Source organism: Oncorhynchus masou, chromosome 2 (assembly GCF_036934945.1).
Source record: "Oncorhynchus masou masou isolate Uvic2021 chromosome 2, UVic_Omas_1.1, whole genome shotgun sequence".
Classification (NCBI taxonomy): domain Eukaryota; kingdom Metazoa; phylum Chordata; class Actinopteri; order Salmoniformes; family Salmonidae; genus Oncorhynchus; species Oncorhynchus masou.
Genome location: NC_088213.1, coordinates 3,683,309 through 3,695,526, shown reverse-complemented (window position 1 = coordinate 3,695,526; position 12,218 = coordinate 3,683,309). Strand labels below are relative to the sequence as shown.

Below are 12,218 nucleotides of genomic sequence, written 5' to 3'. Positions count from 1 at the left end.
CCTAGTTGGGTCAATAGATCAGGAAACTCCTGTCCCTAATCATCACTGATGATGTGTATTTGAATTGAATGGACTTACTCCTAGTCAGTAGGGAAGACCACCCGCAGGGGCCAGAGAGGTGCAGCCAGTAGGTATGACACGCACTGTCCACAGAGCTGTCCCAGAGTAGGTCCTAGACCTCACAACAGGGGCAAAGGTCATAGTACAGTAGGTTAGACTACAACAGGGGTCAACTGCTGCTGTCGTTGCTTAGATCTGAGGGCAGCCATCTTGAGGCTGCATGATGTCATCACCAATCAATTCTGTGGTAAGAATGACACGGTGTAGTTAGTAGTCATGTTATAGACTACAACAGTGTCCCAAAGTGTTTCCATACTAGTCCCTAGGTATAGACTACCAGAGCCCTATTCCCTAGTATATTAGACTACAATAGACCAGAGCCCTATTCCCTATATAGTGGTACTACTATAGACCAGGGCCTATTCCCTATATAGTGGTATAGACTACAACAGGGGCCCCAGAGTATATAGTGGTACTACTATAGAGCAGAGCCCTATTCCCTATATAGTGGTACTACTATAGACCAGAGTCCTATTCCCTATATAGTGGTACTACTATAGACAGAGCCCTATTCCTAGTCAGTAGGTACTACTACAACCAGAGCCCCAGATTCCCTATATAGTACAGACTACTATAGACCAGAGCCCTTTCCTAGTCAGTAGTACTATAGACTACCAGAGCCCTATTCCCTATATATTGGTACTACTATAGACCAGAGCCCTTTCCTATATAGTGGTACTACTATAGACCAGGGCCCTATTCCCTAGTAGTGGTATAGACTACAACCAGAGCCCTATTCCCTATCATAGTATAGACTACTATAGACCAGAACCTTATTCCCTATATAGTGGTATAGACTATAGACCAGAGCCCTACTCCCTATATAGTGGTATACTATAACAAGGCCCCATTCCCTATATAGTGTATACTATAGACCAGGGGCCCGATTCCTTATATAGTGGTACTACTATAGACAGAGCCCTATTCCCTATATAGTGGTACAACTATAGACCAAAGCCCGATTCCCTAGTAGTGGTACTACTATAGACCAAAGCCCTATTCCCTATATAGTGGTACTACTATAGACCAGAGCCCTATTCCTAGTAGTGGTACTACTATAGACCAGAGCCCCATTCCCTATATATTGGTACTACTATAGACCAGGGGCCCTATTCCCTATATAGTGGTACTACTATAGACCAGGGGCCCCATTCCTATCAGTAGGTATAGACTATAGACCAGAGCCCTACTCCCCTATAGTGGTACTACAATAGACCAGAGCACTTTCCTATAGTGGTACTACTATAGACCAGAGCCCTATTCCTATATAGTGGTACTACTATAGACAGGGCCCTATTCCCTATATAGTGGTACTAGACTATAGACCAGAGCCCCATTCCCTATCATTGGTACTACTATAGACCAGAGCACTATTCCCTATATAGTGGTACTACTATAGACCAGAGCCCTATTCCCTATATAGTGGTACTACTATAGACCAGAACCTTATTCCCTATATAGTGGTACTACTATAGACCAGAGCCCTATTCCCTATATAGTGGTACTACTATAGACCAGAACCTTATTCCCTATATAGTGGTACTACTATAGACCAGAGCCCGATTCCCTATATAGTGGTACTACTATAGACCAGAGCCCTATTCCCTATATAGTGGTACTACTATAGACCAGAGCCCTATTCCTCACCATATAGTGTACAAATAGACCAGAATGTATTCCCTAGGTATAGTGGTACTACTATAGACCAGAGCCATATTCCTATATAGTGGTACTACTATAGACCAGAGCCCTATTCCCTATATAGTGGTATACTATAGACCAGAGCCCTATTCCCTATAGTGGTACTACTATAGACCAGAGCCCTATTCCCTATATAGTGGTACTACTATAGACCAGAGCCCTACTCCCTATATAGTGGTACTACTATAGACCAGAGCACTGCTCCCTATATAGTGGTACTACTATAGACCAGAGCCCTATTCCCTATATAGTGGCACTACTATAGACCAGAGCCCTATTCCCTATATAGTGGTACTACTATAGACCAGAGCCCTACTCCCTATATAGTGGTACTACTATAGACCAGAGCCCTATTCCCTATATAGTGGTACTACTATAGACCAGAGCCCTATTCCCTATATAGTGGTACTACTATAGACCAGAGCCCTATTCCCTATATAGTGGTACTACTATAGACCAGAGCCCTATTCCCTATATAGTGGTACTACTATAGACCAGAGCCCTATTCCCTATATAGTGGTACTACTATAGACCAGAGCCCTATTCCCTATATAGTGGTACTACTATAGACCAGAGCCCTATTCCCTATATAGTGGTACTACTATAGACTAGAGCCCTATTCCCTATATAGTGGTACTACTATAGACCAGAGCCCTATTCCCTATATAGTGGTACTACTATAGACCAGAGCCCTATTCCCTATATAGTGGTACTACTATAGACCAGAGCCCTATTCCCTATATAGTGGTACTACTATAGACCAGAGCCCTATTCCCTATATAGTGGTATTACTATAGACCAGAGCCCTATTCCCTATATGGTGGTACTACTATAGACCAGAGCCCTATTCCCTATATAGTGGTACTACTATAGACCAGAGCCCTATTCCCTATATAGTGGTACTACTATAGACCAGAGCCCTATTCCCTATATAGTGGTACTACTATAGACCAGAGCCCTATTCCCTATATAGTGGTACTACTATAGACCAGAGCCCTATTCCCTATATAGTGGTACTACTATAGACTAGAGCCCTATTCCCTATATGGTGGTACTACTATAGACCAGAGCCCTATTCCCTATATAGTGCACTACTATAGACCAGAGCCCTATTCCCTATATAGTGGTACTACTATAGACCAGAGCCCTATTCCCTATATAGTGGTACTACTATAGACCAGAGCCCTATTCCCTATATAGTGGTATTACTATAGACCAGAGCCCTATTCCCTATATGGTGGTACTACTATAGACCAGAGCCCTATTCCCTATATAGTGGTACTACTATAGACCAGAGCCCTACTCCCTGTATAGTGGTACTACTATAGAACAGAGCCCTACTCCCTATATATTGAAGAGCCATTTGTAATTCCTGTCTGCGTACCGGGTCGTTTCTGTAACTCTTCCAGGAAGTCCGTCATGCCAGCCGCTCTGGCCTCCTGGTTCAGCCTGTCATGATCACTGAAGTCCTCTGGCAGTAAGATGCTTCCGGTCTGAAGGTAATTAGCTGAACAGAACACAGACACATGGATCTCATCACCTGTTAGGAGATGCTGCTGCTTCGCATTCGCAGAGATACACACGGAAATACATTCAAACACGCCACACACACGCGCGCACGCAGGCACACATACAGAAACACACACACACACACACACACACACACACACACACACACACAACACACAGAAACACACACACACAGAAACACACAAACACACACACACAGAAACACACACACACACAGAAACACACACACACACAGAAACACACACATACACAGAAACACACACACACAGAAACACGCTTATTTTGACAGATGAATTTCCTTCGGAGGTTCAACAAACACTACATCAACGGAACCATCCAGATAAACACAATGAATCATTACAGTGGAGAGTCAGATACCAGAGAGTAGATAGGGTCCTGACTGTAGCTACTAGAGATAATAACCATTACAGTAGAGAGTCAGATACCAGAGATAGTAGATAGGGTCCTGACTGTAGCTACTAGAGATAATAACCATTACAGTAGAGAGTCAGATACCAGAGATAGTAGATAGGGTCCTGACTGTAGCTACTAGAGATAATAACCATTACAGTGGAGAGTCAGATACCAGAGATAGTAGATAGGGTCCTGACTGTAGCTACTAGAGATAATAACCATTACAGTAGAGAGTCAGATACCAGAGATAGTAGATAGGGTCCTGACTGTAGCTACTAGAGATAATAACCATTACAGTAGAGAGTCAGATACCAGAGATAGTAGATAGGGTCCTGACTGTAGCTACTAGAGATAATAACCATTACAGTGGAGAGTCAGATACCAGAGATAGTAGATAGGGTCCTGACTGTAGCTACTAGAGATAATAACCATTACAGTAGAGAGTCAGATACCAGAGATAGTAGATAGGGTCCTGACTGTAGCTACTAGAGATAATAACCATTACAGTGGAGAGTCAGATACCAGAGATAGTAGATAGGGTCCTGACTGTAGCTACTAGAGATAATAACCATTACAGTAGAGAGTCAGATACCAGAGATAGTAGATAGGGTCCTGACTGTAGCTACTAGAGATAATAACCATTACAGTAGAGAGTCAGATACCAGAGATAGTAGATAGGGTCCTGACTGTAGCTACTAGAGATAATAACCATTACAGTGTAGAGTCAGATACCAGAGATAGTAGATAGGGACCTGACTGTAGCTACTAGAGATAATAACCATTACAGTGGAGAGTCAGATACCAGATAGTAGATAGGGTCCTGACTGTAGCTACTAGAGATAATAACCATTACAGTAGAGAGTCAGATACCAGAGATAGTAGATAGGGTCCTGACTGTAGCTACTAGAGATAATAACCATTACAGTGGAGAGTCAGATACCAGAGATAGTAGATAGGGTCCTGACTGTAGCTACTAGAGATAATAACCATTACAGTAGAGAGTCAGATACCAGAGAGTAGATAGGGTCCTGACTGTAGCTACTAGAGATAATAACCATTACAGTAGAGAGTCAGATACCAGAGATAGTAGATAGGGTCCTGACTGTAGCTACTAGAGATAATAACCATTACAGTAGAGAGTCAGATACCAGAGATAGTAGATAGGGTCCTGACTGTAGCTACTAGAGATAATAACCATTACAGTAGAGAGTCAGATACCAGATAGTAGATAGGGTCCTGACTGTAGCTACTAGAGATAATAACCATTACAGTAGAGAGTCAGATACCAGAGATAGTAGATAGTGTCCTGACTGTAGCTACTAGAGATAATAACCATTACAGTAGAGAGTCAGATACCAGAGATAGTAGATAGGGTCCTGACTGTAGCTACTAGAGATAATAACCATTACAGTGGAGAGTCAGATACCAGAGATAGTAGATAGGGTCCTGACTGTAGCTACTAGAGATAATAACCATTACAGTAGAGAGTCAGATACCAGAGATAGTAGATAGGGTCCTGACTGTAGCTACTAGAGATAATAACCATTACAGTAGAGAGTCAGATACCAGAGATAGTAGATAGTGTCCTGACTGTAGCTACTAGAGATAATAACCATTACAGTAGAGAGTCAGATACCAGAGATAGTAGATAGGGTCCTGACTGTAGCTACTAGAGATAATAACCATTACAGTGGAGAGTCAGATACCAGAGATAGTAGATAGGGTCCTGACTGTAGCTCCTAGAGATAATAATCATTACAGTAGAGAGTCAGATACCAGAGAGAGTAGATAGGGACCTGACTGTAGCTACTAGAGATAATAACACAATGACAGGAATCATTACAGTTGAGAGTCAGATACCAGAGATAGTAGATAGGGTCCTGACTGTAGCTACTAGAGATAATAACCATTACAGTGAAGAGTCAGATACCAGAGAGTAGATAGGGTCCTGACTGTAGCTACTAGAGATAATACCCATTACAGTAGAGTCAGATACCAGAGATAGTAGATAGGGTCCTGACTGTAGCTACTAGAGATAATAACCATTACAGTAGAGAGTCAGATACCAGAGATAGTAGATAGGGTCCTGACTGTAGCTACTAGAGATAATAACCATTACAGTGGAGAGTCAGACACCAGAGAGTAGATAGGGTCCTGACTGTAGCTACTAGAGATAATAACCATTACAGTGGAGAGTCAGATACCAGAGATAGTAGATAGGGTCCTGACTGTAGCTACTAGAGATAATAACCATTACAGTGGAGAGTCAGATACCAGAGATAGTAGATAGGGTCCTGACTGTAGCTACTAGAGATAATAACCATTACAGTGGAGAGTCAGATACCAGAGATAGTAGATAGGGTCCTGACTGTAGCTACTAGAGATAATAACCATTACAGTAGAGAGTCAGATACCAGAGATAGTAGATAGGGTCCTGACTGTAGCTACTAGAGATAATAACCATTACAGTAGAGAGTCAGATACCAGAGATAGTAGATAGGGTCCTGACTGTAGCTACTAGAGATAATAACCATTACAGTGGAGAGTCAGATACCAGAGATAGTAGATAGGGTCCTGACTGTAGCTACTAGAGATAATAACCATTACAGTAGAGAGTCAGATACCAGAGATAGTAGATAGGGTCCTGACTGTAGCTACTAGAGATAATAACCATTACAGTGGAGAGTCAGATACCAGATAGTAGATAGGGTCCTGACTGTAGCTACTAGAGATAATAACCATTACAGTGGAGAGTCAGATACCAGAGATAGTAGATAGGGTCCTGACTGTAGCTACTAGAGATAATAACCATTACAGTGGAGAGTCAGATACCAGAGATAGTAGATAGGGTCCTGACTGTAGCTACTAGAGATAATAACCATTACAGTGGAGAGTCAGATACCAGAGATAGTAGATAGGGTCCTGACTGTAGCTACTAGAGATAATAACCATTACAGTGGAGAGTCAGATACCAGAGATAGTAGATAGGGTCCTGACTGTAGCTACTAGAGATAATAACCATTACAGTGGAGAGTCAGATACCAGAGATAGTAGATAGGGTCCTGACTGTAGCTACTAGAGATAATAACCATTACAGTAGAGAGTCAGATACCAGAGATAGTAGATAGGGTCCTGACTGTAGCTACTAGAGATAATAACCATTACAGTGGAGAGTCAGATACCAGAGATAGTAGATAGGGTCCTGACTGTAGCTACTAGAGATAATAACCATTACAGTGGAGAGTCAGATACCAGAGATAGTAGATAGGGTCCTGACTGTAGCTACTAGAGATAATAACCATTACAGTGGAGAGTCAGATACCAGAGATAGTAGATAGGGTCCTGACTGTAGCTACTAGAGATAATAACCATTACAGTAGAGAGTCAGATACCAGAGATAGTAGATAGGGTCCTGACTGTAGCTACTAGAGATAATAACCATTACAGTAGAGAGTCAGATACCAGAGATAGTAGATAGGGTCCTGACTGTAGCTACTAGAGATAATAACCATTACAGTGGAGAGTCAGATACCAGAGATAGTAGATAGGGTCCTGACTGTAGCTACTAGAGATAATAACCATTACAGTGGAGAGTCAGATACCAGAGATAGTAGATAGGGTCCTGACTGTAGCTACTAGAGATAATAACCATTACAGTAGAGAGTCAGATACCAGAGATAGTAGATAGGGTCCTGACTGTAGCTACTAGAGATAATAACCATTACAGTGGAGAGTCAGATACCAGAGATAGTAGATAGGGTCCTGACTGTAGCTACTAGAGATAATAACCATTACAGTGGAGAGTCAGATACCAGAGATAGTAGATAGGGTCCTGACTGTAGCTACTAGAGATAATAACCATTACAGTGGAGAGTCAGATACCAGAGATAGTAGATAGGGTCCTGACTGTAGCTACTAGAGATAATAACCATTACAGTAGAGAGTCAGATACCAGAGATAGTAGATAGGGTCCTGACTGTAGCTACTAGAGATAATAACCATTACAGTAGAGAGTCAGATACCAGAGATAGTAGATAGGGTCCTGACTGTAGCTACTAGAGATAATAACCATTACAGTGGAGAGTCAGATACCAGAGATAGTAGATAGGGTCCTGACTGTAGCTACTAGAGATAATAACCATTACAGTAGAGAGTCAGATACCAGAGAGAGTAGATAGGGTCCTGACTGTAGCTACTAGAGATAATAACCATTACAGTGGAGAGTCAGATACCAGAGATAGTAGATAGGGTCCTGACTGTAGCTACTAGAGATAATAACCATTACAGTGGAGAGTCAGATACCAGAGAGAGTAGATAGGGTCCTGACTGTAGCTACTAGAGATAATAACCATTACAGTGGAGAGTCAGATACCAGAGATAGTAGATAGGGTCCTGACTGTAGCTACTAGAGATAATAACCATTACAGTGGAGAGTCAGATACCAGAGATAGTAGATAGGGTCCTGACTGTAGCTACTAGAGATAATAACCATTACAGTAGAGAGTCAGATACCAGAGATAGTAGATAGGGTCCTGACTGTAGCTACTAGAGATAATAACCATTACAGTGGAGAGTCAGATACCAGAGATAGTAGATAGGGTCCTGACTGTAGCTACTAGAGATAATAACCATTACAGTAGAGAGTCAGATACCAGAGATATTGAAGCAGACACCAGAACATCCGGTATGGGGTGGAACAGGGTTGAGAAGACTCGCTGCCCAGAACAGAGTGTGATGGAGATGAGTCCTCGATAGCCTATGGTCCCTAGGCCTCAGTAAATAATTTAATTAAAAACTTACCTATGAATCTGAAGAGAGAGCTGTCACACTCGATGACGACCAGGTCGTCACACAGCCACAGCAGGTTGTGAGGCGTCACCAGGGCGGGGTACAGGCGGACCGTCTCCATGGGAACGAAGCAGTACAGCACCTCCTCGTCGCCGTCGACCAGAGGAGTCCCCACCAGACCCAGGGGTACCGCATCGTGACCTACACAACAACACAGTGACATCATATTGTAGCAATTCTTGCCTGTTTAAGCAAAAGCTGTTACCTACCTTAGTACACTGGGCTGGTTATGGGCACAGGCTGTCTGGTGTTACCTACCTGAGGACACTGGGCTGGCTATGGGGGGCCTACCTGAGGACACTGGGCTGGCAAGGGGGGCCTACCTGAGGACACTGGGCTGGCTATGGGGGCCTACCTGAGGACACTGGGCTGGCTATGGGGGCCTACCTGAAGACACTGGGCTGGCTATGGGGGGCCTACCTGAGGACACTGGGCTGGCTATGGGGGCCTACCTGAGGACACTGGGCTGGCTATGGAGGGCCTACCTGAGGACATTGGGCTGGCTATGGGGGGCCTACCTGAGGACACTGGGCTGGCTATGGGGGCCTACCTGAGGACACTGGGCTGGCTGTGGGGGGCCTACCTGAGGACACTGGGCTGGCTGTGGGGGGCCTACCTGAGGACACTGGGCTGGCTGTGGGGGGCCTACCTGAGGACATTGGGCTGGCTGTGGGGGCCTACCTGAGGACACTGGGCTGGCTATGGGGGGCCTACCTGAGGACACTGGGCTGGATATGGGGGGCCTACCTGAGGACACTGGGCTGGCTGTGGGGGGCCTACCTGAGGACACTGGGCTGGCTATGGGGGGCCTACCTGAGGACACTGGGCTGGATATGGGGGGCCTACCTGACGACACAGGGCTGGCTATGGGGGCCTACCTGAGGACACTGGGCTGGCTATGGAGGGCCTACCTGAGGACATTGGGCTGGCTGTGGGGGGCCTACCTGAGGACACTGGGCTGGCTGTGGGGGGCCTACCTGAGGACATTGGGCTGGCTGTGGGGGGCCTACCTGAGGACACTGGGCTGGCTATGGGGGGCCTACCTGAGGACACTGGGCTGGATATGGGGGGCCTACCTGAGGACACTGGGCTGGCTGTGGGGGGCCTACCTGAGGACACTGGGCTGGCTATGGGGGGCCTACCTGAGGACACTGGGCTGGATATGGGGGGCCTACCTGAGGGGCTGGCTACCTGAGGACACTGGGCTGGCTATGGGGGGCCTACCTGGGACACTGGGCTGGCTGTGGGGGGCCTACCTGAGGACACTGGGCTGGCTATGGGGGCCCTACCTGAGGACACTGGGCTGGCTATGGGGGCCCTACCTGAGGACACTGGGCTGGCTATGGGGGCCTACCTGAAGACACTGGGCTGGCTATGGAGGGCCTACCTGAGGACACTGGGGTGGCTATGGGGGCCTACCTGAGGACACTGGGCTGGCTATGGGGGGCCTACCTGAGGACACTGGGCTGGCTATGGGGGGCCTACCTGAGGACACTGGGCTGGCTATGGGGGCCTACCTGAGGACACTGGGCTGGCTGTGGGGCCTACCTGAGGACACTAGGCTGGCTGTGGGGGCCTACCTGACGACACAGGGCTGGCTATGGGGGGCCTACCTGAGGACACTGGGCTGGCTATGGGGGCCTACCTGACGACACAGGGCTGGATATGGGGGGCCTACCTGAGGACACTGGGCTGGCTATGGGTTCAGGTTCTCTGGTGTTACAGATTCTGGTCTTCCAGTAGTTCAGGGTGGCTCTCTCAGTCACCTGCAGGTCTACTGGCCGGTCTCGCAGGAAATGCTTCCCTGACTGGAGGTTCTCTAAGGCCTAGTGGGAAATTAACCGAGGACATAAATCACGAGCCCACTTTATATCAAATCAAATGTTATTTGTTACATATAGTTTACAGCACCTGGTATAAAAGGTGCAGTGAAATGCTTAGATCTGCCTCCCTCAACATTACAGTATCAATATCAATAATAATCCACATTTTAATAAAAAAATAACAAGTAATTATAGGAAGTTAGTATGCATAGTAATATAACTGATATGTACACACTAGGATATAAATTATGATAGTGTAAACATTAAATATTTTCGGTATAAATTAACTTATTCTTAAAAAGTTGTCCAAGTATATTGTTTATGTTAGACTCAATGATGTAGTACAAGGTCTTTCCCGACCAATCACATCAGACTTCTTCAAATCCAATCTTTTTCAGAGCTTAACTGATTGGTCAAAAGACCAATTATTGAGAAGAAAAAAAGATCAGAATTGGGCTGCTTGTCTAAATGCAGCCTTATTGTTTTGATTTAGTTTTTTTTTTTACTTTAAACCTTGATTGAATGTTATTGTGAAACAGTGAGACTGTTTGCGTTACTTTACCATAGTAGGTAGACTAATAATTATGTCTTTAACTTTGCAAACGGCAAAAGGGTTGATTGATGAATTGATTTACCTGCAGCAGTGACGTTAGACGTAGACCTGCAGTAAGCTCATATAAAATATTTAGTTCTGATACACATGATGTAGCTAGTTTTCCAGTTTGTAGATAATACTGTACATGTCTGAATGTGCATCCGTCTCTGTCGATAAACCACCGTGGTTTCTGACCAGAAGACGTGTCTTTGAAAAGCAAGGAGTCCTGAAGGTGAGAAAGTCGGTTGAACCGGATGGAAAAAAAACAACCACCAACGTTGAAGGAACAAAATTCATTGTCCTGTTCAGTTGCCATTTGGCATTATAGTAGCTGACTTTTTTAAAATAAACTTTACGCAAAAGCCAGGTAAAGAAACAGAAAGATAATTAGTTATAAACCTCGCAGCAACTACCGTCTCCACTTCACTTTGCCCGTTGCTAACATCTGGCTAGCTATCAAAAATCACCCCCAATTCATTATTCATCAGCTACCTTCTTCTTAATCAAACTTTTATAGTAGCCTATTCTCGCAAATTGTAAAAATAAAAAAATAAAAATGCACTACTGTTTGAAAATATATGCCTGGCTATTGCGAAGAAAGTCGATTTTGTCTCCGTTTTGACAGCTGGCCTCAAGGAACCGTTTAATATGTGGACCGTGACGTCACTGAAACGGTCTCTCTGCGTCAGTGACGTCAGAATTAAAGGCCCGCTGGAGGAAAAACCGAGTAGCTTCGGCGGGTGTGAACAAACATCGCGTTATTATCATCTAATTACACAAATGACAATACAGAAAAGTGTATTATGATAACTAATGCTATCTTTCTTTAGAAGTTATTTTTTAAATATATTTTTTATTGTTTTGATACATACATTTGAGTGCATATAAAAAGCAGGTCTATTACAAATACAATGTAATTTCAAAGTATGCCAAACATAGCCTACAACGTTTACAGAGTAGACTCTATTCATTAGAACGCAGTACAATCTTGACAAAGGCTTGAATTGATGTTCAATGTTGAACTCATTAGATTAGTCTGCTTGGCTGGATTCTCTGGACTCTGGACTCTGTTTGTTCTGTTATGTGTTCATTTAGATGTCCCAACAGAGAGTTATTATTGGACACCAACGACTTGTGGAAAATACATAAATACAAAAAACACATTTTTGGAGGGTGACAAAAAGCTG

The 12,218-nt window shown here is 44.3% G+C and overlaps 1 protein-coding gene across 1 annotated transcript; it reads right to left on the bottom strand.

Moving 5' to 3' along the window:
* Positions 1-249: 249 nt before the first annotated feature.
* Positions 250-11,347, bottom strand: LOC135552182 (BTB/POZ domain-containing protein KCTD19-like). The gene is made up of 5 exons (XM_064983647.1): positions 11,072-11,347; positions 10,292-10,439; positions 8,566-8,754; positions 3,206-3,328; positions 250-302 (listed from the first exon to the last, which is right to left on the bottom strand). The coding sequence occupies exons 1-5, from the start codon at positions 11,345-11,347 to the stop codon at positions 250-252; spliced, it is 789 nt and encodes a 262-aa protein (XP_064839719.1).
* Between the last annotated feature and the right edge of the window lie 871 nt (positions 11,348-12,218).

Excerpts from the sequence above, each read along its gene's own strand:
- LOC135552182 (XM_064983647.1), bottom strand. The coding sequence starts at position 11,347 with ATGGCAACTGAACAGGACAATGAATTTTGTTCCTTCAACGTTGGTGGT. Across the intron at positions 8,755-10,291 it reads AGCCAGCCCAGTGTCCTCAG|GTCACGATGCGGTACCCCTG; the intron begins GTAGGCCCCCCA and ends GTTGTTGTGTAG. Across the intron at positions 303-3,205 it reads AGAGTTACAGAAACGACCCG|AATTGATTGGTGATGACATC; the intron begins GTACGCAGACAG and ends TTCTTACCACAG.